The following is a 25,978-nucleotide window of genomic DNA, read 5'->3' as shown; positions in this document are numbered from 1 at the left end:
TCCTTTATCACATAATAGTATAATATTAGACTGAAATGCTATACTTAGATGTGGAAAAAGGATACTCGTTGGATCCTTTTCTTAGAGATCCTAAAGATTATGTGATCATGATCATTCATCGTACATCGTGTGATTAGTTTTCGTTAGGTATTATTTATATTTAATTTTAAATTTTAAAATAATTTTTTATCGTAAGATATATGATGAACAGTTATGATCACAAAATTTCTAGAATCCCTATCCTTTTTCCTTAGATGTAACCCTTCTTTACTAGACTTTCGGTGTTAGGCCCACTAGGACTGGTTAAACTGAAACTAAATTAACTGTCCACCCAAAAAACGACAAACTTCACACTAAAAAAAAACACACCAAGTCTTGGCCGATGTGCAAACAAAGACAGCAATGATGGTTATCTAGTTCCGTACATGCAAAGCACCGAATCTTTGCCAGCTCGATCTTTTCCCTCTCTCCTCAGCCCCCCAGAGAGAGCAACCCCGCTGCTCCGCTGTTATTTTTGAAAGAGAACTGGCAACTCCACCACAACCGCCGCAACCACCACCGTCGCAACTGGTAGAGTACTAATCGAATACTGATTTGTTTCATCTCTTTCTCGCCAACGGCTGTGAACGACTCGAGAGAGATTGGAAGAAGGTGGGAATGATGGCAGGTCGTAGAGAGGGGTCGTTGATGAGGGACAAGACGCAGTCGTTTCCTGGATCTCGAATCGTGACCGCCATTGTCATCGGAATCCTACTCGGCTTTGTCGTCGCCTACTTGTTTCCTCACGGATTCCTGGGCTCCGATAGGCTTATCCAAAACCGCAGATTCGGGAAATCGGATCTCCAGGTTTGGATCTCGCTTCCTTAATTTACTCACTCACTGCCTTTTCGCTTTTAATCAGCGCTAATTACATATCTGATTGCTTCATTTAGTGATTATAGAACTTACATGTAAAGCTTACATTTTTCTGAGAAATTCGATTCAGTTTCTAATCAATTTAATCCAGAAGCAGTTACGAAGTGTTGTTCGGGATTGCAGAAAGCACTTCCAGCAGTTAAGAAGTGCTTTTATTATAAATTGGTTAATTTTTTTTATTAAAATCCAAGTGCATCTTCGGCGGGCTCTTCTCGAAAAAGCGTTTCTGCGATCCATAATTTTTTTTTTAATTTTTTGACTAAATTATGGCAATGTTACTCAACTTTAATCAAATTGGAGCAATAATCCCTTAACTAAAAATTCGTTACCTTCCCTCAACTCATCAAAATGTATAGTTGTGGTTATTTTCATCAGAATTTTGTTAAAATAAGTTACGTTGGAAGGACCATTACTACAATTGGGGTCCCTTAATTCATCAAAACGTGTAGCTAAGGTCATTTTCGTCAGCTTCGTCATTATTTTGTCAAAATAAGTTACGTTGGAAGAACCATTACTACAATTGGATTAAAGTTTGAGGGACCATTGCTCAAATTGGATTAAAATTAAGGGACCATTTCTTCAGTTAGATTAAAGTTGAGGGACCAATGATAATGAATTTTTAGTTAAGGAACTATTGCTATTATTGAGTTAAAGTTAAGAGGCCATTACTACAATTTACTTTTTTTTTTTTTTTTTTTTGATTTTTTTTTTATGGCAAAACGTTGCTAGAAGTGCTTTTGATGTCATGTAACACTTTTAGCCCTTCTAGAAGCATCGATCTTTAGTTTGCATTAACCTCACAGATTGTATTTGGTATTTTAGAAGTATATTTTAGAAGTATCGATATAATGCTAAGTAGCATAATTTTTTAAAATGTGGAACGATGTCATATGGCTGGCTATGCGATTTTTGCTTGCAGGTTAGCTCATCACAGTGTGAATCAACAGAACGGATTACCGCGTTGAGGTCCGATATTGCATCATTGTCGGACAAGAATGACGAGCTGAAGAAGGAGGTGCAGGAACTAACTGAAAAGCTACGTCTGTCTGAACAAGGAAAGGATCATGCACATGAGCAGTTTTCTGTGTTAGGTAAACCACATAAGGCTGGCCCTTTTGGTACCGTCAAGGGCTTGAGAACTAACCCGACAGTCGTTCCTGATGAATCCGTGAATCCGAGGCTGGCAAAGATCTTGGAGGAAGTTGCAGTTCAAAAAGAGCTTATAGTTGCACTTGCGAATTCAAATGTGAAAGTCATGTTGGAGGTATGGTTTACTAGCATCAAGAAAGTTGGTATAACCAATTATCTGGTAGTAGGATTAGACGATGAAATTGAAGAATTTTGCAAAGCTAATGACGTTCCTGTATACAAGAGAGATTCGGATGAGGGTATTGATCCAATTGCGAAGAAGGGAGGTAACCATGCCGTCTCAGGGTTGAAGTTTCGCATCTTGAGGGAGTTTCTGCAACTAGGTTATAGTGTTCTTCTCTCGGATGTTGATATAGTATATTTGCAAAACCCGTTCAATCATCTTTATCGAGATTCTGATGTAGAGTCCATGACTGATGGTCACAATAACTATACAGCTTATGGATTTAATGATGTGTTTGACGAACCCTCTATGGGGTGGGCTCGTTATGCTCACACGATGAGGATATGGGTTTATAACTCTGGTTTCTTTTACATAAGACCTACGCTTCCTGCAATTGAGCTTCTGGATCGTGTGGCTGAACGACTCTCTAGGCCACAAAAAGCATGGGACCAAGCAGTATTCAACGAGGAACTATTTTTCCCTTCTCATCCGGGGTACAGCGGGCTTCATGCTTCCAAGAGAACAATGGATTTCTATCTGTTTATGAATAGCAAGGTCCTCTTCAAGACGGTCAGGAAAGATGCTAACTTGAAAAAGTTGAAACCAGTAATCCTTCATGTAAACTACCACCCGGATAAACTTCCAAGGATGCAGGCAATTGTCGAGTTCTACTTCAACGGCAAGCAAGATGCGCTGGAACCTTTCCCTGACGGTTCTCAATGGTAGCGTAGTTCAACAGACTCCCAGATGGGCTAAAATCTACGTACACATGCTCTGTAATTCAATTGACACTGGTTTGGGTACATCGACTGCACCTTCTGAGGCCAATTCGAAGTATTTCTTCTTTCTTTTTTGCTTTTTCCTGTGTTTCCTTTCAAATTTTGGATTTATATGGATAGTAACATTTTAAGTTTCACTAGATATCTCCTGAGATGACCGTTGTTCTGTACCATATCATACCAAGAAATATAATCCAAGGGTTTCTCATCTTTCGTCATCGACAGCTTTGCGACATCCTTGGTCTTTTAATTCTGCATATTTATTCACTTGATTGGATTTTGAAATGGATATTGTGTTTGACGTACAACCTTATTGAAACGGGGCAGCCTGAGCATTTGCCTCGGGTAAAGTCTGTAATATGACACATGATCCGGGAGAAACCGTCATACTGCCCGGTGGTGTTACAGTCAGTTGTCCTACATGTAGCAGTGTGACGGTCACAAATTGCCGAAAGTATCAAATTTATTAGTTACAAAATTTTCTGAAATCTTTGGATAAATTGCCCACCATGAAAATGCACAGCAGTCAACAGATTTCGGGTGCCTACGAAAACAAAATCGTAAATCCAAACTGCCCAATAAGCAATAGCTTCCTCCAACTCTATTGGACTCTTCCACTTATCCAGAAACACTTCCATCCAAATTCCGCGTTACTTTCTCCTGTTTTGTGTGGCCTCAAAATCCCATGCAAACATTCCTAACCCGATCCCCACCTCCTCCTCCTGAATTCTCCCTTTCGATTCCGATTTCGACAAATCAAAAAAATCTTCCCCTGCAACTGTTTCAGTGAAACATAAAGGTTTCGTGAACAGTTGCCCGCCAATTTTTTCTCGTTCAAATTGTCTTCTGGTTGTGAGTTTTGTTTCGATTAACTGTTAATTGGGACTTGGTTGGTGATTGAAATGCAGCGATTTTCTCAACGGGAGAGCCTTCTTCTCGGCTACAGTCCTCAGAAAGCGTTCGTCAACTCCGGTTCTTCTTCCCACCCTCCCACCAAAAACTCGGACGTTGATTTTCATGACGTTTTTGGTGGCCCGCCGAGGCGGTGGTCTGTTAACGACATGAGGTACAGCTTCAGCGAAGCTACCGAGAGCAGCGGACTGAAAGGGGATGCTGATGATGATGACGGCGATGATGATTGGTCTGGTTTGAATGAGAAGCCGGTGTTTGGGGAAGGGTCCGTGAACAGAAGACGGACCCAGAGCGATGACTTCTTTGATGACATCTTTAAAGGCAATCACTCTGTCAGTTCTAGTCCAAGGAGGCTTCAGAGGGACCCTTTTGCTTCGGCGCCAGGTTCTCGGGTTCAAAGCCCCGCCCACCCCCTGCTGCACAAAACCGAGCCCTCTGCGGCTTCTTCACTGCCCGCACAATTCAGGTACCATAGAAACTTGAGGAACAAGAAATACAATATGTTTGAGCAGCTGCTAATTTTATTCATTATATATTGAATCAATCATGCGTTAATTACCCTGTTTGCTTCAAAATTTCTCAGCCTCCCCGCCGGATTTAGCAAAGGGCTGGTGGAGCTGCCTCGTTCGAGTTCTCTTTCTAGATTTTCGAACCAAGCAATCCAAAGTCATGATAAGTCGAGAAATGATATTCGATCCAGTACTCGCCGGAGCTCCTCATACCGAGATTCTTCTCTTGTTGGCGAAGGGTCCTCAAGCTTGGCTACATCTGATAAAGCAGACACAGGAGGGAATTTGGAAAAGGATTCAAAGAGTTCGGAAAATGAAACTTCTAGCAGTCCGTTTCAGTTTCATTTCTCGATTTACAAGTGGGCAAGCAAAGGAGTGCCAATGGTGATGCCACTTAGGGGGCGGAATGGTTCAAGAGTGCAGAAAAGAACTAAAAATGAGGAAGGGTCGAGCACAAATGAATGCGTTGCTACTGAGAGTACGGGGAGGCAATCACCTAAATCCGCTCCGTCTAATACTGATTTTCCCTCCAATGAGCATCCACTCGATGATGATAGGTCTCCCACCGTGGAACTAATCAAACAAGAAAATGACTTGCTTGTTGATGAAACCACTCCTGATAAAGTAGATCCACAACAATTTGTTGAGGAAGCGGTTCTTCCCGTAGCTGAATCAGAAACCTTCAGCAGCCTTCATGACACTGCTGAAGATGTTTCCAGTAACACCATTTCATCCCATAAAAGTGAAGATATAGAGCCTCATCCTATACTTCAAACAGCTTCTTCTGAAGACCGGCAGAAAGAAATTCCCGTGCTTATGGAGCAAGTTCACAAGCCAGATCTAAATCATGTTCGTTCTTTCTTTTTTGATGAAGATCTTCAACAAGGTATGTTAAATTCTTAACTGTCATTGGCGAGGTAACTGTCATCATGTACTACCGCTGACACCACACCTGAATTTTCATATGAAGGCAATGATGAGGTAACTAAATCGAGTGGTAAAAAGGAAAGCGTGGTTAAAGGCACCAAAAAATCATCTGTAGATGTTGGCGCTTATAAGACTGCAAAACATCAGCACTTAAAAAGAAGTTCCTCGACTAAAGTTGAAGTTAATAAGGCAAGTTTCCAAGGTTCACCGAAGAACTCAGGAGATAATCTCAGGAGAAGCAAAGTTAAGGGTAAGGTGAAGGACCTTGTTAAAATGTTCAACCAAGAAGTTTTGTGTAAACCCACATATGATGGTAGTGACCTTGGAAGTCAGAGCTATAGAATGAACGAGAAGGGTGGTTTCAAAGCAGAGAATGAAGCGAGTATTACCGCAACAAAAATGAACAAGGACTTGCAAAAGTCCGATGTGAAAAACACATTTTCTGATGCTCCCGTCATGGTAATCAATTCAGAATGGTTTGAGTTCGCATAGCCAAAAGCGAAATGATTTTGTTTTCTTCAACATTTTTCTGAATATAACTCTTTTTTTCTTCTCTTTCCAGATGAAGGAAGATCTCAAACAGTTAGAGAAAGAAAATATTGAAGCAAAGACGGCTCCCTATATACATAATAATGCTCCCACGCAGGAAACCCCTGCATCAAGTACCGGTTAGTTCTCCTAATCTTGTTTAAGGAATGTGGCTTAGCTAACCACTCAAGTAGGGGAAGAACTGGTATACAAACTTAAAACCAATTGGCAAATGGCAATATGGGGAGTCGCCCAACCTCTTATAAGCCCATGGAACGTCCCTCCTCCCATCAATGTCGGATTCATTCTCAACAGATATCATACATCAGTTCTTTGTAGTTCAGTTTACTGCAGGCCTAGTAACTTTTCACCTTTCCATGTATCTAGTGATAGTCTAATGAAAGGCATACAACATATTCATTAACTTCTGAGCTTTGACAGGATCAGTTTCCAACGGATCAAATCCTACCGTTGAAGATGCAGATAAGTCCTTCCACGAAAATTTCCAGGTGTGTGATTCTTATATAAAAGAACTGTTTCCTGTAGTCTATAAATTACGCTCGTTTTCTATGAATTTAGTTTTCTTTCGTCCAGTCTCTACTTAATCCTTCAGCGCAGTATTTACGACGAATTTTCTGATGAGGTACTCTACTTGACAGATGAAAGAAATAACTCAAGATGAGGAAAAAGAACCGCTACCACAACCCGGCAACAATCATGAAGAACTCCAGGTAAATATATAACAAACAAACACAGCATGCTGTTATAGTTTCCCCCAAGCAGTAATGTAACGTCCCATAAACTGCAGGCGATTGATGCTAAGATACGACAGTGGTCAAGAGGAAAGGAAGGAAACATCCGCTCGCTGCTCACTACTATGCAAATTGTAAGCATTGATTCGTTGTTTTTTTCCTTCCAGTTTGCTCTATCTTCAAAATTGGCCGTGGATTTTGCATGATCTTCATGGCATAAACTTCACCGTTTCTTTGTCACTAAGATCGATACTACTCCGCTCAGCAACTAATGCGGGTTTACACTGATACATGGCAGGTTCTTTGGCCCGAGAGCGGGTGGAAGACGGTACCTCTTGTAGATGTAATCGAAGGAAATTCCGTGAAAAGAGCGTACCAAAGGGCGCTGCTATGTTTACACCCGGATAAGCTGCAGCAGAAAGGTGCTGCTTCACATCACAAATACCTTGCAGCAAAAGTTTTTGATGTCTTGCAGGTCAGTAATTTATTAAGAATCGATCGATCACTTGTTAATTTCTCCATTTTTTACCATAAAAACAGTAACTAATGCTCGCGATGAATTTTTTTTTTACTTGTTTTGGGCCAATGCAGGAAGCCTGGGATCATTTCAATTCACTTGGCTCACTATGACAAAGTTTGTTTTCGAAGCCACGTGTCAGATTATGATTGGTTGAGTCCGTGTTTATTCAACTGTACGAGAAATTTTTTATTGTGACGGGAATATGGGTGGTACACCACGTGTTTTTATGTAAGTGGTGGGAAATTTTATTTTTTAAGTTATAACTTATTAACACACATATCCCACCGTTTGTATAGTAACACGTAGTGTACCACGTCGTGTGCTGGTCATATTAAAAAATCTCTCTAACTGTACATAGTTAAACTGACGTATGTATTGTTTTTGAAATGACTAAAAACATTTTTGGTGAAAATGTTTTTGGAACCGATTCTTAGTAAAAATACAAATAAATTTTGAAAAAACACTTAAGTGCTTTCTGGAAGAGAAGAAGCACAGTTATGTGCTTCTTCCAATAAGCAATTTAAGTGATTTTGGAACCAAAATATATTTTATCTAAAAATACTTTTAGTAATTTGAAAAACACATGCAAACGAGTATATATCATTTGAATAAATGAAGAAAACAAAACCCGAAGTAAAGAAATTGCTTAATTGGGCCAGGCCTTTAACATTTAGTTTTCCAATGTCGTAGCCCGTTAACAACTTAAAGTGAATTTCCCATTTTGCCACTGCGATTGGATTGAAAACGACTGTAGACTGGGACCTACCAAAAAAGGCCAAATTGGATAAGACAATGGCACGAGTGACCGGTGGGGTCCAAACTTTTGAAGTTGTGCTCCTGTCCATGTGTTTATTTGTACGACTCGACAGCTTTATGTCCGTGGTTGTCGTTTCTAGCGTTCCCATTTTACAGTAGATTGTCCTTACCAAGAATTACTAAAATTTGAAACTATAGAATTGTTATATTATATTTAATTTTTATTTCTTTATAGATTTGTATTAGCTTATTTTTTTTAAATTATAAATGAATATTTTAATAATTTTAAATTTATCTAATTTTTAGCATGAATAATCTATAAATAGTGTGCTAAAATGCAAATAGTTTAGATCGTTTAAATACCTTATGAAATAAATTATCTTGTCAAAATATGTGTCAAACATGTGTCTTTGAATCCAAACCCGTTTATAAATTGGAGCATTGTTCTTATTTGCAGCTGATATAATATAAACGAAAAAATATTGTTCAAACTTCAAATAACCCCTGTGGGACATATATATATATATATATATATATATATATATATATATATATATTTCACTTCAATCATAATTAAGCTGTCACTGTCTATCCTATTTTATGGTTTATTTTAAAAAATTGGGTAATTATTATTGGTTTGTATATTATTAGATATTTGATGGTGATATATATATATATATATATATATATATTTTTTTTTTTTGTTGAATCTGAGTGGTGATGTGTATTTATTGAGTTGAGACTAAGACCAACCCGGCACAAGATGTCCGTGGAAGCCTTCAAATCAGTAGACATAAAGTATATTTATTCTGCTTATCGTGACTGCGCTCAAATCTGTGATTTTTTTTATATGAAAACACATATTAGTAACTAAATTGATGGTTACAGAAATACCGTGTTTATTTTTTCTTATCGAGAAAATTATAGTGTTTGTTATTGCAATGATTTGTATTTGGATTTTCAATCTCAACCTTTCTAGTTCTAAAAAATGCACTCTTGATGATCATCTTCGTTAAGTCTGTTTATTTGGATAATATGACTATCATCAATGTTCAAAACTAATGGGGTTGAGACCTAACCTTTTTTTGGGTGAGATAATAATTTTTTAAATTTAATTATTCAACTTTCAACTTAAATTGACTTATTTTCTAATCATTACACTATTTCTTGTTAATTTAAAGTTATTACTCTTTTCCAGAAAAAAATAGCTTTCTTAAAATAAGGATTATATCTAATCAGGGGGTTTAGTATAAACTTAAAACATTTCCTCATTTCACATGTGATTTAACAATCATGCTTCGCTGTTAAAAGAAGAGCAGTAAGTACTACATGTAAGAATTTAATATGCACACACAAGCCATCAACATAATCAACGTAGTGATAGGATTATATCCACGAACAACCTCAATACATAACCCTATATGCAATATGCAAAAACGACTTACCTGATGTTGCTGCCATTGATGAACAAGTGAATCAGTCTTCTACTTCTAGCACACAGCGATGACCTCTACTAGTAAATAGGGTTTAGTTCTCGAGAGTCTTATAGTGTGGAAGCAAGAACTTCTTCAATATGTATATATATACCAAATTATCTTATCAGAGTTCCACAAATACCGGCCTATTATCAGTAGTAGTGATAAACTCTATCCTCGTAACAAATTCAAGTCCCATCGTGATTCTTATCTCTTAGTAAATACTTGATAAGTACTCCCTTTAGATTGGTTGCACAATAATTAAACTTCACAACTCTTATTATATCAAGGATCTCAGATTCCTTCAACCACACAACTCGCGTAATGAGTTTACGTGTAATTCAAGAAATCTTTTTGTTGTCTCATTGTCATTCACACGTAGTCTAACACTACATGCTGCTGAAACCTAATAACAAATGAACAAGTGTCCAATCCTAATTTTCAATATTAATTATTCAGACATATGTTCATTTGAAATTGATTTTTTAGTAGCACTTGTCACTCTTCTTTCAACAACAAAACATGATTCATGGTTTAATCTATGGGTTTGTCCTGCGTTATTGTTTCTATTCTAATTTTGGTTTTCCTAGAATCTAATTACTCACAAGTCACATTGACCAAATTGTCTCTCTTTTTGGCTGCAAATATAATAAAAGACAATTAACAATTAATAATTGCCAACATGTTGATGTTCACTCCTCAACATCCAATTTTCCCTTCAGGTAAAAAAGTGAAAAATATAACATAAATCCTAAGTTGTTTATTTCATATATATTTATATATATATAGGAAATTGTTATTGGTACTCCAAAATTCTCATTCTACACTCCAAACTTTCTATATTTAGAAAGAAAAATACGCTTATAAGGAGTGTAGAATGTGATTTTTGGAATGTCAATAACACTTCTTTATATATATATACATATATGTATATTATATAATTTTTGCTTATCGATTTAATTGAACTTTAACCAAATGATGAACAATCGTATCCCACGTGAAAATACATGGTGAAAAAGACGACTCACCAATCTGTTGAAAAAGGGTCTTTAATTTACTCGACTCTGCCTAATGTATTTTAATATCCATTAAAATTCGACTCAATATGAATTTCTTTTTATTCTAATTTTTTTCTTAACTCGAAATTCGTTGTAAGATATTGAAACATAGCGATTAGTATTACTCTATATTAGAGAATGTAACAATAAGATCAATTTTATACTAAATAGCTATCCATTATCAAACCTAGTCATTATAATTGCATACAAAGTAGAGTTGTAGACTAGTTACTCAACGGAATGTATATGTCAATTTGAATTATATTTTTATATTTTAAAATACCTAATGTATTTTAAAATATATACTAAAATTCAACTCAATATGAATTTCTTTTTATTCTAAATTTTTCTTAATTCAGAACTCGTTGTGAGATACTAAAACATAGCGATTAGTATTACTATGTATTAGAGAATGTAACAATAAGATCAATTTCATGCTAAATAGCATACCCGTTATCAAACCTAGTCATTATAATTACAAATAAAGAAGATCGTAGATTAGTAACTCAACGGAATGTATATGTCAATTTGAATTATATTTTTATATTTTAAAGTATCCTCTTGTTTAAAAGTAAGATTAACTAGAATATAAAGTATTCATATTATAAAACGTGAAATAGTTATTTCCTCCAACTTTGTATTAAGTAGGCAGTGAGATTCCACACTGTCACCGCATAAAAAAAACCAAACTTTTCCCAAAACACTCCGACCTCCGACTTCGAACATTTCAATTTCCATTTTCCGGCAATTTTACCCTTTTTTTTTCTCGTCTCCTTTTGTTTTGTACTTTTTACGAATTTAGAATTAAAAAATAATAATAATGAGTGGGTAGCAGCAAGATCACGAAGGCCTTCCATTTCAGAGCAGCTGTTGGCATTTCTGAGCTCTGAAAATACGGAAACGCAGCTGTTTTAGTGTTCAAGAAAGAAGTTGGGTTTTGCTGCCCTCCAATGGTTGTCTTCTCTTATTCGGTGAGTCCCAGAGTTGGTTCATTTTTTCTAAGAACTTCAATCTCTTCCAGTTTTTTCCTTTAAATTTTCGTTTTATGAATTCATGTGTTTTCCCGGGCTTGAATTTTTCTTCTGGGTCCTGTTTGGTAGTTGAGAAAGCTCGGGAAAACGAACGAACAAATGGGAATTATGATTGACTGAGTTTTGAAAAGCTCATTTATCTGTTAATTTTGGTTAAAAATTTCTCTGCTTCCTCTCTGCTAATTGAAACTGGATCTGATTTTATACTCTGAGATCTACACTGGAGCCTGTTATCTTTGATTACCCACAAAATAATTTGCTTTGTTCTGTTCTTGTGTTGAATATATTGCTGGACCGTCGCAAAATCAGGAGGCTTGTTGGCTTGAGATGACCTTTATCTATGGTCAATAAAGTAGTTGCATTTCACGTAGATTAAAGTAGTTTAAAATAACGCTTTTATCGATAAAGAAAGACGATAATATTTGTATGTATGTGGTTGTGTTGTGCTTTTGTTTATAATGCCACTGCATTTCATCCTTTGGGTTTTTATGGCTTTTATGTGCGCCCAAATGCACAGGCTGGAGGCAAGCATTGAGTGCGTTCTGGTTTTACTTACTGAGGAAACATGAAATTTGAATTGAAGAAGAGATGGAGATCCATTGCCCCGCTTCAATTGAAAAACAAATCCGCGGGGAGGTTTTGTTTATTTCCCAAATCAAAATCGGATAGCGCTGAATCAGGAAAAGCACGAGTTTATCTCAATGTATATGACTTAACTCCCATGAATGGCTATGTCTATTGGGCTGGCTTTGGAATTTTTCACTCTGGTGTTGAAGGTGAGCTTATGTTCTGGTTGCGCAATTCGTGTTTTATATTATCCGCCTAAAGTATGTTGTGTTAAATCTCAAGCTGAACTCTATCTCTGTTTGTTTTTGCTTAATTCTATCAAGCTTTAGCGGTTCTGAAGTTTTGACGCGATACATTATCAAAATTACTATAACCTTGTTAATCTTCGTTCTATGTTGTTTCGATCGAGTGAAGTTCAGTTTTTCTGATAGTCCATATGCTTTGTGCAGTTCATGGTGTAGAATATGCATTCGGAGCACATGACTATCCTACAAGTGGCGTTTTTGAGGTTGAACCTCGCCAATGCCCAGGGTTCAAGTTCAGAAAGTCGATATTAATCGGGACAACAGGCTTGGACCCTACTCAGGTTCGAGAGTTTATGGAGCGCCATTCTTTGAGCTACAACGGTGATACATATCACCTGATTGTCAAGAACTGCAACCATTTCTGCAGGGATATTTGTCGCAGGCTCACCGGAAAATCAATTCCTAAATGGGTGAACCGACTGGCAAGAATTGGTATCCTTTCTTCACCCACTCTTTTCAGTTGTATTGATTGCAATTGAGTTTCTTTAGCACTTCGTCAGGGCTTTTTTTGGGGTCTAATGGTCTTGTTTCGTCGTGCGTGCTTCTATATAGAGCCTGGAGTTTGAGTTTCTGGTCTTTTTTTGTATTTTCGGACATTGTGAAACATTGTCCTAAGAAATCGGCTTAGGTCGTGCATGTTTTAAGGTCTTACCTGGGATCGAATCAAGATTCGAATTTCTAATGAACGATGGAAAAACACTGGTTTGCAAAGGTAAACTAACTCTACTGATATGTGGTAGGTTCAGTATGCAACTGCATACTTCCGGAATCTCTGAAGATTTCCGCTGTACAACACGACCCTAACTGCCAACCATACGACAGCGACAAGAGGAGCTTGAGAAGCACCTTCGGTTGCCTGTCGTCTATCTCAATGCGGCAGAAGCAGTTATCTTCATCTTCGTTATTTCTACAGTCGCCCCTGAAAGGTTGCTTGCCGCCATGGGAACTGCGAAGATCGTTGAATGGTTCGTTGAAAGAAAGGTGAGAAACTGTTCGGAAGACTTGCTCTTTACGCCCGCAATTGTAATTTGAATGTATCTACTATGATGACCTAGCAATTAGGGGAAAAAGTCTTCTCAGAATCGATACCAAGAGTGAGTCTGAATTTCCCTCGTCGCTTAGATTGTGTTCTCCCAGGTTTGTGGACTGATGCTTGTGACCGTTGTATCTATTAGTTTGCAACAAATTCATGAAGGAATTGCTAAACAGTTCTACTATTTTCAAAAAAAATTTATGCAAAACCGCGCAAATTCGGTGTCGAGAGAGAGAAGCATTTTAGTAAAATCTACCTGTGTTAATTTGCACTAGAAAGGATCAGATTGAGATACATCATCACACATTAGCGCTATTTGGCTTTACCAAGATCAGAGCTTTATAATGGTGAAACAAAATCACAGCCAATATATATACCAGCCGAGCTCGTCGAGACAAATCGACTTCCGCCAACCCGTTCCCTCCTCCGTTAACTGAGAGAACATACAACAATCGGAAAACGCCTGCTTTAAGTATGAGCTTAAATCCACAGCACCGTTTCAACTTTCTCCGACCAAAAAATAATTCTTCTGCAGTCCATATCAGTTTTAATTTTTCCCTATAACAAATAGAATCATACATGAATATACAGATGACGATCCGAGTTAGCATTGGGAAAACAAACCTGCATGAACATGAAAGAGATGCTTCAGATCAACAGATGCAGAGTTTCTTCTAAAGGGGTTGGAATGCATTTTAACATGGTGAAAATACAAATATTTCGAAGATTTTAGCGTTAAAGGGCACGGTTTCCATAAGCATGGAATTACAAGTTAATAATTGCACACCCCTCACTGTGGCTAGTGCAATCATGAACGAAAACTAGGAAACTCAACTGCGACTAGATATCATATGGGAGCGAGGCCCTGAATTTTATCAATCGTCTTTCTGATGCAAAACACTAGGACGGCTATTATTACCATTAAGAGCAGCATGATACACCCGCTTCTCGGCAAGTCCAATATCTGATAAAGTCATGTTGCCCTGTAAACAAAACAAAAACACATATGGAATCAAGTTACAAACACCAGGAGCTTGCACGATTAATCCCTACCTAGTTGATGGTCACGCTCTCAAGCGAGAAAAAGCTTTAAACTTGCTTTCATAATATACTTTCGAGGGAAACATGTACCTCATGGGACATCAATCTTCTGACATTACTAGCGTAGAGTTTTGGATCATCCTTTTCTTGTTGTGAGGGGTAATAAACAGGTAACCTCGTGACCTCTATGTGATTTACAAATTGACAGAGAAGAAATATCACATGGCGCACCTGAAAATAAAGTAAATGAGGTAAACCAAAATTAGAAGCCAGAAGACGGAAAGAGAAAACAGTCCATATGGCAGACATATTGAATTCTTACTATTTGTATTATTTATAATTATCCTGCATGATACAGGTATTTTCTTTATACGTGTTCATGGAAATTGGTTAAGAAACACTCACCCCAGATATCGAGTCCCATGCAGGACTAAATCTGTGGTAAGGATACCTAATAATCACTGGAAGAACTGGAGCTTTTGCCAGGAATGCTCCCGTCTTGAATGGCAGAAGAAAGTCTCCGTTTGTGGTGGTTCCCTCTGTAGAAAGATTAACGATAACTAAATACCAAGTAACAGTAGTATAAGCATCGTTTGCAACATAATGCACATCTGCTAACAAACGAAACACAGACCAGTTTCAGTGTGGATGAAAATTCATGTGTTCCCTTCCATGCACATTAGATTGATAAATGAAGATTTGAACATCAAGAACGAGGGCAACAGAAAACTCATTAATTGGGCTTTCTTATAATAGAGTGTTTAAAACTATAACCTGGGAAAAGCATTATCGGCGGGGCGGATTTATTCTGATGTGCTTCTTTAACTCTTTCAGTCACAGCACCTGCAAATAATATCCAATTATTAATCAAACAACATTGTCATACAAGTAACACAACTGAAAACACGTTATATAGTGTTCGTGTGTCATATCCACTTGTGATTGATCACAGTTTTCACCTCACATACTGTAAGTAACGCAAGATTTATGATGTGCACCTTGAGGGTGATTAGAAAACTATCAAAAAAACAGGGAGCACCCCAATTTATGTACCTGCAACTCCCTTGAAGTTGGATGACTTTGACTCTCGCTGAACATAGACACAACCGAGGCACTTGCTGTCAAAAACAACAATCGGAAATCAAACTCCATTAGCTCCCGTAAATATGATGGAGAGAAACTACAGATTTTCAGAAGTATGACGAAATTAAAGCAAGCAAAAGCAAATGCAGCCGACCTGATGAGGCCAACTAGAGGAAGTTTCGCCACCGATCTCTTCACCAACAAAATCCAGGATAACAGAAACTCAGAACCAACACATAGATAAAATTGGATCATCTTTCAATCAAAATTCATATAGAGTAGCAAACCTTGGCAACGAAGCTCGGAAACGAATTAGACATGTGATACAAGATATCCAAATACGAAACGTGATTCGATATGATCGCCCCTGGCCTTTCAGGCTCCTTCTCTTCGGCTCCATCTTTTCCCTAACCAAAAATTTAACATCAAAATTACCACTCAAAATGTCACGAAATCAATTTTCATGCTTTAGAGAGAGAAACAGTGAGTGAGAGAGAGAGAGAGAGAGTACCTGGGGTGCAGGTTTGGGTTCGGAATCCGATGGTATCCGATATGACTCGTTGATCCAATAGAAGCCAAAGACGAAGAGCATGGCTCTGGATAAGGCGCGGCCGCACTGGACTATCACGGCCTGACGCCAGCCCCCCATGTGCGCGTAATCCTCCTGCTCCTGCTCGTCGCGATTGGGGACTTTGAAGAGCGTGCAAATCCGGCAAATCAAGTAGTACAGCACCAACACCGTCATGGCCAGGACCACGCGTATCGGAACCAGAGTCACCAGCGCGAGCCCTAGCAGCACCTTCTCCTTCACCGGCAATTCGCCGCGTCCCATGGTGCCGTACACATCGCGTCGCACGTACGCCGCGCATTTCTTCTCTAGCTCCTGGAGCTCCTCGGCGGAGACGGAGGAGGCCGGGTCGGGTTTGAGGAGCGGGCGGTCGTCCTTGGACGCCGGACCGTCGTTGCGGTCCTGCTTGGCCGGTTTCGAATTGAGGCCTTTGAGTTCAGACTCCATCAGCAAAAGAAAAAGAAAAAAAACTAATTGGAAGGCGGTCCGAGTCCGGCGGGTTTTAGGGAAGGGCCATCGAAACGATGGCGTATTGGAGTGTGTAGATCTGGGGAAAGAGGAGTAAGGCGGACCGGCGGGTAGATTCTGGTTGCGAGGTGGATGGTCAGCCAAGTGGATAGTCGTGATACGATTTGGGCTTGCATTCTATTGGCCCAGTTTCACAAAATATAATGGGTCAGGTTGATTGAGTAGGTTTGGCCCATTACTCAATGCTATGGCCGAGTAGCTGATGGCAACCTTGTACAAGTATTACAAAACTTTCCCTTCCATTTTCCGAATTGGGGATGGAAATGACACTCCTCTCACAAACATTCCTTTCCCAATCAATTGTTTCACCAACCAAACGCAGTCTTACGGAAAACAATACAACAAACCATATCTAGTTTCTGTTATCACACGACTTGTATAAGACGCGAAACAGAAAAGTTGCAGATTGACAAAAGAATGTTTTGTGGAGTGAGATGATTGCGGGAGTGACAGTAACTATGTGAACCAAAAGGCAAGCGAACTATAGATTTCGGATGAATGGAGCGGGAACAAGGGGAGTCCTAAGGGATCTAAGGGATGATTTTCTGGGGCCCTAAGGGAGGATCTTCATCCTCGTCAATGTCAAATTTGACTTACGAAAATCATATTCTTCGACAAAAAATTTCGGCTATTTTACTCCTAACTACTCAACATTTCATGTTCAGGGACAATGTATATGTACAGGACAGACCAAACGTGAAAGATTTCAAACAGACTTGAACTGGTAAGATTATTGGCATTCATCACAAATGCTAAGATCGTAAACCAAGAGTTTTCGATCCGTTGGTCTAACTGCTGTGAGGTTCACTTTCACTTATTCAAATCTATCCAATTAAGTCCTTCATGTTAGGCACTACTACTAAGTCGTTTGATCATTTCATTTGATTTTTTATCCATTAGAAAATATGAACCGCAAACTTTTAGATGTTCCGATTAGAAATCGTGATTTTGAGTCAAAGACTCAGGACAAAAGAGGTAGGGGAAGACTTAAAAAGAGACTTTAAGAGAAGACATGAGAGTATTTGGAGCTCACAGAAGACTTGGTACTAAATCGAGAGCAATGACGTTCTTGAATTCGTATAGCTGACACTCCACTAATAAACTTTGTTATTGTTTCAGAAAAAATAGCGTGCGACTTACGATGATTCAGAATGTGCTATAAAATAAATCCTTATTGACTACTGCCTGTAACAATCTGTATACAGTATTATTCTCCTACAATTTGCAGCACAAACTCTAAACTTGATCAATTATCAATAACCAAATTAACAAAGAAAATGTCCAGTAACCATACCTTGTAAAAAGGCCATGAATCTCAGCAAGACACCCAATTCTTGTGAGTGCTAATCAAAGCCGATAACATCCCGGCCAGCGAAACCGAAAGCGGCCCCAGGAACGGTCCGCCGCCGTCCCGGATATCCGCCAACGCCATTAACGCATCCGCCGAATCTTGAACCACAGAGAGCCTCTTCATCATTTTCTTCTCACACAATGTACTCAACCTCTCCTTCTCTTCCTCGCACCCGTTCCCCCTCGTAATTGCGATCTCAATGCTCGATATCACGCACTTTTCGTCTTCCGAAATCCGATTCAAATCCCTAAATTTCAACGAAATGCTGCCGGCGTACCCGATGAACTCGGCCCAGGCGCTGATCTTCTGCAAATTCCGCGAGAGCTTCTTATCGATCAACCCCGATTTGACCAGCCAGACGAACTGTTCAACGAAAAAATACAGTCCCTCGCCGCCGTAGGCGATTAGTGCAAGTACGAGATCCTGATTCGAATCGAATTTCGAGCTCCTCAAAGCGTTGACATCCTGGACGAACTTACCTAACCGGAAGGCCTTGCGACTGACGCCGACGCTCGATTCGAAGCTCTTGAGCCGCTGCGTTAGGGGCAGGGTTTCGGGGAGGGCGGAGGAGGCGAGGACGATCTTGGTGGCGTACCGAGATATCTTGATGAGCTTGTCGACGCCATCTCGCTTGGCGAGGTAGGCTTCGAGGTGGTTCAGGAAGTCCCTTGGCTTCGGCTTCGATGCAGGATTGTTAGGGTTTTTCTGGTTCAGTAGAGGAGTGGTGGTTGTTGAAGGTTTCGAGTCCATGGAAATGCAGAGCGCGAGCGAGAGAGAGAACCAGATACAGAATTGCTTAGTCGTATCAAGACGCTACCGTTTCCGCGGGAAACCGTTGTCCATGCAACCAATACGTCACTACTTGGGATCACATCTTATTTATCGTGTATCATGCAATCAGAAATTATTTTATTTTTATTTAAAATTAAACACAAATATAATATATGACGAAAACTGATAGCACAATATACAATAAACAGCTAAAATATGAAAATTCCTAAAATTCCTACAAATTGGATCAGGAAAGATTCCTCTTCCCAGCTAGTTTTATGTTTTGTAGGCCGCCAAATATTGTTTATTTATTTATTTCACAGAGTTTTGTAGACTAGCTTTTGTGATAAGTAATTGGGCTGATTAGCTTTTGTGATGAGTAATTGGACCTACAAAGAGATCGTCGTAGATCATATCCAACTAATTAATTACAATTCGAGTTGTATAAGAAGTGATTTTCAGACGCTCGTTATTTTTACAATGCTCCTTCTGCATGTTTATATCGGTGGTTTTTTTAATTTGTGATGAATTTTACTTTCGTGTCATGTCTAAGAAGTAATTTGTGAATTAGTTTACTTTCGTGAAATTTGGATGTGGTGAAATGCAATGCTACAACATATTTCTTTGAATTTGGTTGATGACACATAAATTATGTCCTTCACTGTAGGTCTTTTTCTAACAAAGAATGAGATGATTTGAACTTGTAACACAGTTTGTTAAAAAACACATTGTTAAAAAACACACCTGTGTCGTGTGTGTATAGACAAAAAAGTTACTATTTACACACTTTAAACAAGTCACTGTACATTACTTTTTAGTGAAAAAAGCGATCGATTGATTTGCATGTGAATGACCGACGCTCTTTCGAAAAATGTCGAATCGATTAACTTACTTGGAAAAGCCTAGTGATTATCGGTGAGCCAAGTCCTTTTGTTGTGTTGTGATGTTTTGTTTGTTTGGTTTGGCAGACATTGACTCGGCACTTGCAACTTGGCCGATGCAACACCCACCACTTACCCATTACGTCGACCACATAGTCATTCATTGCCGACTCACCGGTTTACTTTTCCTCACTTTCGTCTTTTCATCTTCCCTCCAACTTTCCTCCATTTCAATGTCCAAGAATATCGTCAAACCACCATCCAGAATCTGCCTCGTTGCACATTATCCAAGACCCTTGATTCCGAGAATTTTTTAATTTACGAAAAATACGTTCCGCAACATTAAGGGTATGTTTGGTGAGCTGGATAAGATTAGATCCTAGAAATAGAATTGGATTAACTTAGACTTGTAAAACAGAACTTCTAACCCATGTACAATGATAAATTAGATAACCTACTTTGTTGTGAATTTATAATCTATTTTATCTAGTTATGTCCATCTCATATTTCTACCCAACGAACAACTGACTAAAGTTAAGTTTATTTTATTTAATCACAACTCATCATATTTAACCCACCAAACGGGGACCTAAGTCATGACACAGGTGATTAAATACTAAAATATAATTTAACTACTTGTATTTTGACATTTTTCGAAAAATAATTCTTCTGCAGTCCATATCAGTTTTAATTTTTCCCTATAACAAATAGAATCATACATGAATATACAGTTGACGATCCAAGTTAGCATTGGGAAAACAAACCTGCATGAACATGAAAGAGATGCTTCAGATCAACAGGTGCGAAGTTTCTTCTAAGGGGGTTGCAATGCATTTTTAACATGGTGAAAATACAAATATTTCGAAGATTTTAGCGTTAAAGGGCACGGTTTCCATAAGCATGGAATTACAAGTTAATAATTGCACACCCCTCACTGTGGCTAGTGCAATCATGAACGAAAACTAGGAAACTCAACTGCGACTAGATATCATATGGGAGCGAGGCCCTGAATTTTATCAATCGTCTTTCTGATGCAAAACACTAGGACGGCTATTATTACCATTAAGAGCAGCATGATACACCCGCTTCTCGGCAAGTCCAATATCTGATAAAGTCATGTTGCCCTGTAAACAAAACAAAAGCACACATGGAATCAAGTTACAAACACCAGGAGCTCGCACGATTCATATCTCTACCTAGTTGATGGTCACGCTCTCAAGCGAGAAAAAGCTTTAAACTTTGCTTTCATAGTATACTTTCGGGGGGAAACATGTACCTCATTGGCCATCAATCTTCTGACATTACTGGCGTAGAGTTTTGGATCATCCTTTTCTTCTTGTGAGGGGTAATAAACAGGTAACCTTGTGACCTCTATGTGATTTACAAATTGACAGAGAAGAAGTATCACGTGGCGAACCTGAAAATAAAGTAAATGAGGTAACCAAAATTAGAAGCCCGGAAGGCCGAAAGGCTATATGCCTGACATGTTGAATTCTTACTATTTGTGTTATGTATAATTATCCCAGATATTGAGACCCATGCAAATTGGTTAAGAAACACTCACCCCAGATATTGAGACCCATGCAGGACTAAATCTGCGGTAAGGATACCTAAGGATCACCGGAAGAACTGGAGCTTTTGCCAGGAATGCTCCCGTCTTGAATGGCAGAAGAAAGTCTCCGTTTGTAGTAGTTCCCTCTGTAGAAAGATTAATGATAAAACAAATACCACGTAACAGTAGTATAAGCATCGCTGACAATATTGTGCACGTCCGCTAACAAATGAATCGCAGACCAGTTTCAGCGTGGTTGAAAACTTGTGTTCCATTCCAAGCACATACATTAATAAACGATGATTTGAACATCCAAGAACGAGGACAGCCGAAAACTCATTAATTGGGCTTTCTTATAATAGAGTGTTTAAAACTATAACCTGGGAAAATCATTTTGGCAGGGCGGATTTATTCTGATGTGCTTCTTTAACTCTTTCAGCCACAGCACCTGCAAATAATATCCAATTATTAATCAAACAACATTGTCATACAAGTAACACAACCGAAAACTCGTTATACAGTGTTCGTGTGTCATATCCACTCGTGATTGATCATAGTTTTCACCTTGCATACCACAAATAACGCAAGATTTATGACGCGCACCTTGAGAGTGATCAGGAAACTATCAAAAACAGGGAGCATCCACAATTTATGTACCTGCAACTCCCTTGAAGTTGGGTGACTTTGACTCTCGCTGAACATAGACACAACCGAAGCACTTGCTGTCAAAACCAACAATCGGAACTTGAATTCCATTACCTATGATGGAGAGAAACTACAGATTTTCAGAAGTATGACGAAATTAAAGCAAGCGGAAGTGAATGCAACCAACCTGATGAGGCCGAAGAGCATGGCTCCATAACACTTGATGTCCGCTACACCTTCGAAGAACCCGCGGTTCTTTTCACGATCAAACAGGTTCTTGAATGCACGTTCGTTCATGAACCGGGAAAATGGTTTGTCAACAATAAGGAAATGTAGTATAATCTCCCCACCGTTTCCAGCCTTATTCTTATCCATCGGGTTCAGCGATGGTATCCGATAGAAGTTTGAAAAGTATAGACACAAAATGAAATAATATATGGGTACAAATTAAAACTGAAAAAGAAAATTGGTACAATTTAAAAAAAGGGTTGCAAATTAAAACAAGTACAAACTAAAAATATAAATATATAATACAAAATTTAGCTATAAATCCGATGGATAAGAATAAGGCAGGAAACGGTGGGGAGATTATACTATATTTCCTCATTGTTGACAAACCGTTTTCCCGGTTCATGAACGAAAGTGCATTCAAGAACCTGTTTGATCGTGAAAAGAACGGCGGGTTCTTCGAAGGTGTAGCGGACATCAAGTGTTATGGAGTTACAAGTGCCCCTGAAGCTGTTTGGGTTCGGAATCCGATGGTATCCGATATGGCTCGTTGATCCAATAGAAGCCAAAGACGAAGAGCATGGCTCTGGATAAGGCGCGGCCGCACTGGACAATCACGGTCCGCCGCCAGCCCCGCATGTGCTCGTAATCCTCCTGCTCCTGCTCGTCGCGATTGGGGACTTTGAAGAGCGTGCAAATCGTGCAAATCTGGCAAATCAAGAACAGCACCACGAGTATCGGAACCAGAGTCACCATAGCGAGACCTAGCAGCACCTTCTCCTTCACCGGCAATTCACCGCGTCCCATGGTGCCGTACACATCGCGTCGCACGTACGCCGCGCATTTCTTCTCTAGCTCCTGGAGCTCCTCGGCGGAGACGGAGGAGGCCGGGTCGGGTTTGAGGAGCGGGCGGTCGTCCTTGGACGCCGGACCGTCGTTGCGGTCCTGCTTGGCCGGTTTGGAATTGAGGCGTTTGAGTTCGGACTCCATCAGCAAAAAAAAAAAAAGAAAAAGAAACACAAATTGGAAGGAGGTCCGAGTCCGGGGGGTAGATTCTGGTTGCGCGGGGGTGAGTTGCGCGGGGGTGAGAGCTTGCTGCTGGTTAGGCACCACACATAAGTTGTCACTTCATTTGATTTTTTTATCATTTAGAAAATATGAACCGACGACTTTCATATGCTTCGGTTATAAAATGTGATTTTGAGTGAGATGCTTCGGTTATAAAATGTGATTTTGAGTGAGAGAATCAAGACAAAAAAGGTAGAAGAAAACTTAAAAAAAGACTTTAAAAAAAACATTAAGTATTTAGAGTTCATAATAGATTTGGCGCTAAACCAAACACTATGACGTCATAACTGACTCCACTTACTGAATTAAGGCTTTGATGGTGTTGTAAAAAAAAAAAATCACTTACGATAGAAGGTGCTATAAAAATTCTTATTCACCGCTGTCTGTAACAATCCGTATTGAGTTTTATTCCCCTATAATTTGCAGCACAAACTCTAAAACTGCTCAATTATTAATAACCAAATTAACAAAGAAAGTGTCCAGCAACCGTACCTTGTAAAATGGCCATGAATCTCAGCAAGACACCCAATTTTTGTGAGTGCTAATCAGAGCCGATAACATCCCGGCCAGCGACACCGAAAGCGGCCCCAGGAACGGTCCGCCGCCGTCCCGGATATCCGCCAACGCCATTAACGCATCCGCCGAATCTTGAACCGCAGAGAGCCTCTTCATCATTTTCTTCTCACACAATTTACTCAACCTCTGCTTCTCTTCCTCGCACCCGTTCCCCCTCGTGATCGCGATCTCAATGCTCGATTTCACGCACTTATCGTCATCCGAGATCCAATTCAAATCCCTAAATTTCAACGAAATGCTGCCGGCGTACCCGATGAACTCGGCCCAGGCGCCGATCTTCTGCAAACTCCGCGAGTGCCTCTGGTATGATCTTTTCAAGAAAATTAACCTAGAAGTAAATGCAATGAGGAAATCAAAGATAAAAGTGCTGTCATATTTCTCATAGCTATCAAAGAGGCGCACCCTTACAGATATGTCGTAGAATGAAATGGAAACCCTAATGATTTAATGCTCTGCACCCTACTGTATGGGAAAAGATATACGGTATGCCAGCTAGATAATAGATATATCATATAAGGGTCTAATTGTAATTGTACGCATCAAATCCACCCCGCTGAGAACAGTGACACATGAAACACATTATGAATTATGGAATTGTGAGGAAACTGCAGACGATCTGCCACTTTGCCAACTCTTGCTAAAATCTTAAAAGGGCCATAATACCTTGAAAACTGAAATAGAAAGGAATGAAGTTACCCGAAAAATTTTAGAAGTCTTGAGTGGTGAATGATTATTGAGATAAGTCGCGGACTAAGTCGCTCTCTTTAAGACATTTCGCAGCTCTGCCCAAAGTGTGCAAGCAGTTCATAAACACCACTTCGCCCCCAAGATAAAATAACTTAGAACCTTCTTCTTCTGATAGGTTATTCCTTGCACAAAGAAAGAACCTTCGAACTCACACATTTTCTATATTTTGTTTTCAGAACTCAATTTTAAAAAATAATAAGCTGTTTGTTTCTTTTTCTTATGTATCCTTTCTTTGAAACAGGAACATATATATATGCAAGACAATAAAATATGCATTGCAAATTTTTGAGATTCAAGGGCTTGAAAATCTTAAAGAATCAAAATTGAAGAAGTACAAAATGGTTAAATCAAAACCGTAATTATTCAAACGGAACAAAAAAAAAATGTATAAGAACATAATATCCTGAGTGCCCTGCAGTGACAGAGGAATGGAATTCTTGGAGTAATGTGTGGCGCCACTGTGAAGTTTGAGGAACGAAAAGTCGATGCTTATAATACATCATGCCATTTTGAATAGAGTAATTTTTTAGGTGCGGTTGGTTGTTCTGAATGTTACCGAAAATAACTGAAGCTTCAAGATCATTTGTGCAAGCCTTTTGTATCTTTTCAATACCCCCAAAATTTGGTTGTGACAATCCCATCAACATGTGAATTTCCTCTTTCCTTGAAAGTGCATCAGGAACAATGTTTTGAGCGCCTGCCTTGTATTCAACCACATGGTTATAGCCAAGTGACTTAGAGGGTCACTTTTGTTGATTTGGCGTAGTTATTCGTTGATCCAAAAAAATTTTCGTCTATCGAGAAATTTTTCATTGTGACAGAAACACAAGTAGCAAATCACGTGTTTTAACAGAAGTGGTGAAAATTTTCATTTTTTAAGTTATTAACTTTTTAGCACACATATCGCACAATTTGTATAGTGACACGTGGTGTATCACCTTGTTTACCGGTCACACTGAAAAATCTCTCGCCCATCGAGAAAATTTCCATTGTGACGGGAACACAAGTGGTACACCACGTGTTTTAATAAAAGTGGTGGAAATTTTCATTTTTTAAGTTATTAACTTTTTAGCACACATATCTCACTATTTGTATAATGATACGTGATGTACTACCTCATGTACCAATCACACTAAAAAATCTCTTCCGCCCGTCACAGGTAGTTTTATGTTTTGCAGGCCACCAAATATTGTTTATTTATTTATTTCTCGGAGTTTCGTAGATGATCTTTTGTGATAAGTAATTGGGCTGACTAGCTTTTTTATGAGTAATTGGGCTTACAAAGAGATCGTTGTAGATCATATCCAACTAACTAATTATAATTCGAGTTTTATGATAAATGATTTTCAAATGCTTGTTTTTTCAGTCTTTACGACGCCTGTTCTTCATGTTTATGTTGGTGGTTTCTTTAATTTGTGATGGATTTTAGTTTCGTGTCATGTCTAAGAAGAAATTTGTGAATTAGTTTACTTTCGTGACCCTTGGATTTGGTGAAATGCAATACTACAACATATTTCTTTGAATTTGGTTGATGACACATAAATTATGTCCTTCATTGTA

General features: G+C 38.9%; 7 protein-coding genes across 12 annotated transcripts; 3 read left to right on the top strand and 4 right to left on the bottom strand.

Annotated features, from left to right (window-relative positions):
- The first annotated feature begins 355 nt into the window (after nt 1–355).
- LOC137718310 (arabinosyltransferase RRA3-like) lies at nt 356–3,214 on the top strand. Its single transcript, XM_068457833.1, has 2 exons — nt 356–846; nt 1,835–3,214. Exons 1-2 carry the CDS (start codon nt 658–660, stop codon nt 2,951–2,953), a joined length of 1,308 nt encoding a protein of 435 aa, XP_068313934.1. The 5' UTR covers nt 356–657; the 3' UTR covers nt 2,954–3,214.
- Nucleotides 3,215–3,635: 421 nt separating this feature from the next.
- LOC137718755 (J domain-containing protein required for chloroplast accumulation response 1-like) lies at nt 3,636–7,581 on the top strand. Its single transcript, XM_068458292.1, has 9 exons — nt 3,636–4,384; nt 4,502–5,313; nt 5,398–5,813; nt 5,917–6,022; nt 6,324–6,391; nt 6,542–6,613; nt 6,691–6,768; nt 6,933–7,109; nt 7,226–7,581. Exons 1-9 carry the CDS (start codon nt 3,909–3,911, stop codon nt 7,262–7,264), a joined length of 2,244 nt encoding a protein of 747 aa, XP_068314393.1. The 5' UTR covers nt 3,636–3,908; the 3' UTR covers nt 7,265–7,581.
- A 3,551-nt stretch (nt 7,582–11,132) lies between these two features.
- LOC137717766 (deSI-like protein At4g17486) lies at nt 11,133–13,555 on the top strand. Of its 2 annotated transcripts, none has more exons than XM_068457244.1 (4): nt 11,133–11,414; nt 11,992–12,250; nt 12,491–12,778; nt 13,093–13,555. In XM_068457244.1, the coding sequence occupies exons 2-4, from the start codon at nt 12,040–12,042 to the stop codon at nt 13,329–13,331; spliced, it is 738 nt and encodes a 245-aa protein (XP_068313345.1). In that variant the 5' UTR covers nt 11,133–11,414; nt 11,992–12,039; the 3' UTR covers nt 13,332–13,555. The 2 variants fall into 2 exon arrangements, with proteins under 2 accessions (XP_068313345.1, XP_068313344.1); XM_068457243.1 differs by having other exon boundaries at nt 11,139–11,414; nt 13,087–13,547.
- Nucleotides 13,556–13,619: 64 nt separating this feature from the next.
- LOC137717765 (lysophospholipid acyltransferase LPEAT1-like) lies at nt 13,620–16,901 on the bottom strand. 5 transcript variants are annotated; one of them, XM_068457239.1, is made up of 9 exons: nt 16,015–16,901; nt 15,791–15,910; nt 15,658–15,695; nt 15,474–15,538; nt 15,195–15,263; nt 14,826–15,031; nt 14,511–14,651; nt 14,299–14,362; nt 13,620–14,003 (listed from the first exon to the last, which is right to left on the bottom strand). In XM_068457239.1, exons 1-9 carry the CDS (start codon nt 16,516–16,518, stop codon nt 13,984–13,986), a joined length of 1,227 nt encoding a protein of 408 aa, XP_068313340.1. In that variant the 5' UTR covers nt 16,519–16,901; the 3' UTR covers nt 13,620–13,983. The 5 variants fall into 5 exon arrangements, with proteins under 5 accessions (XP_068313340.1, XP_068313341.1, XP_068313343.1 ...); XM_068457240.1 differs by having other exon boundaries at nt 13,620–13,937; XM_068457242.1 differs by having other exon boundaries at nt 14,826–14,959; nt 16,015–16,897.
- An 842-nt stretch (nt 16,902–17,743) lies between these two features.
- LOC137716802 (peroxisomal membrane protein 11A-like) lies at nt 17,744–18,749 on the bottom strand. The gene has a single exon (XM_068456177.1). The coding sequence runs from the start codon at nt 18,698–18,700 to the stop codon at nt 17,915–17,917; it is 786 nt and encodes a 261-aa protein (XP_068312278.1). The 5' UTR covers nt 18,701–18,749; the 3' UTR covers nt 17,744–17,914.
- A 1,661-nt stretch (nt 18,750–20,410) lies between these two features.
- Nucleotides 20,411–23,095, bottom strand: LOC137718063 (lysophospholipid acyltransferase LPEAT1-like). Its single transcript, XM_068457574.1, has 4 exons — nt 22,523–23,095; nt 21,167–21,376; nt 20,879–21,019; nt 20,411–20,726 (listed from the first exon to the last, which is right to left on the bottom strand). The coding sequence occupies exons 1-4, from the start codon at nt 23,015–23,017 to the stop codon at nt 20,619–20,621; spliced, it is 954 nt and encodes a 317-aa protein (XP_068313675.1). The 5' UTR covers nt 23,018–23,095; the 3' UTR covers nt 20,411–20,618.
- On the bottom strand, nt 21,362–22,502 carry LOC137718062 (uncharacterized). The gene is made up of 3 exons (XM_068457573.1): nt 21,987–22,502; nt 21,812–21,876; nt 21,362–21,602 (listed from the first exon to the last, which is right to left on the bottom strand). Exons 1-3 carry the CDS (start codon nt 22,172–22,174, stop codon nt 21,544–21,546), a joined length of 312 nt encoding a protein of 103 aa, XP_068313674.1. The 5' UTR covers nt 22,175–22,502; the 3' UTR covers nt 21,362–21,543.
- Nucleotides 23,096–25,978: the final 2,883 nt, after the last annotated feature.

The sequence above is a fragment of the Pyrus communis genome, chromosome 15 (assembly GCF_963583255.1).
Source record: "Pyrus communis chromosome 15, drPyrComm1.1, whole genome shotgun sequence".
Classification (NCBI taxonomy): domain Eukaryota; kingdom Viridiplantae; phylum Streptophyta; class Magnoliopsida; order Rosales; family Rosaceae; genus Pyrus; species Pyrus communis.
The sequence above is the reverse complement of the archived record's forward strand: the minus strand, read 5'-3'. Positions and strand labels throughout refer to the sequence as shown.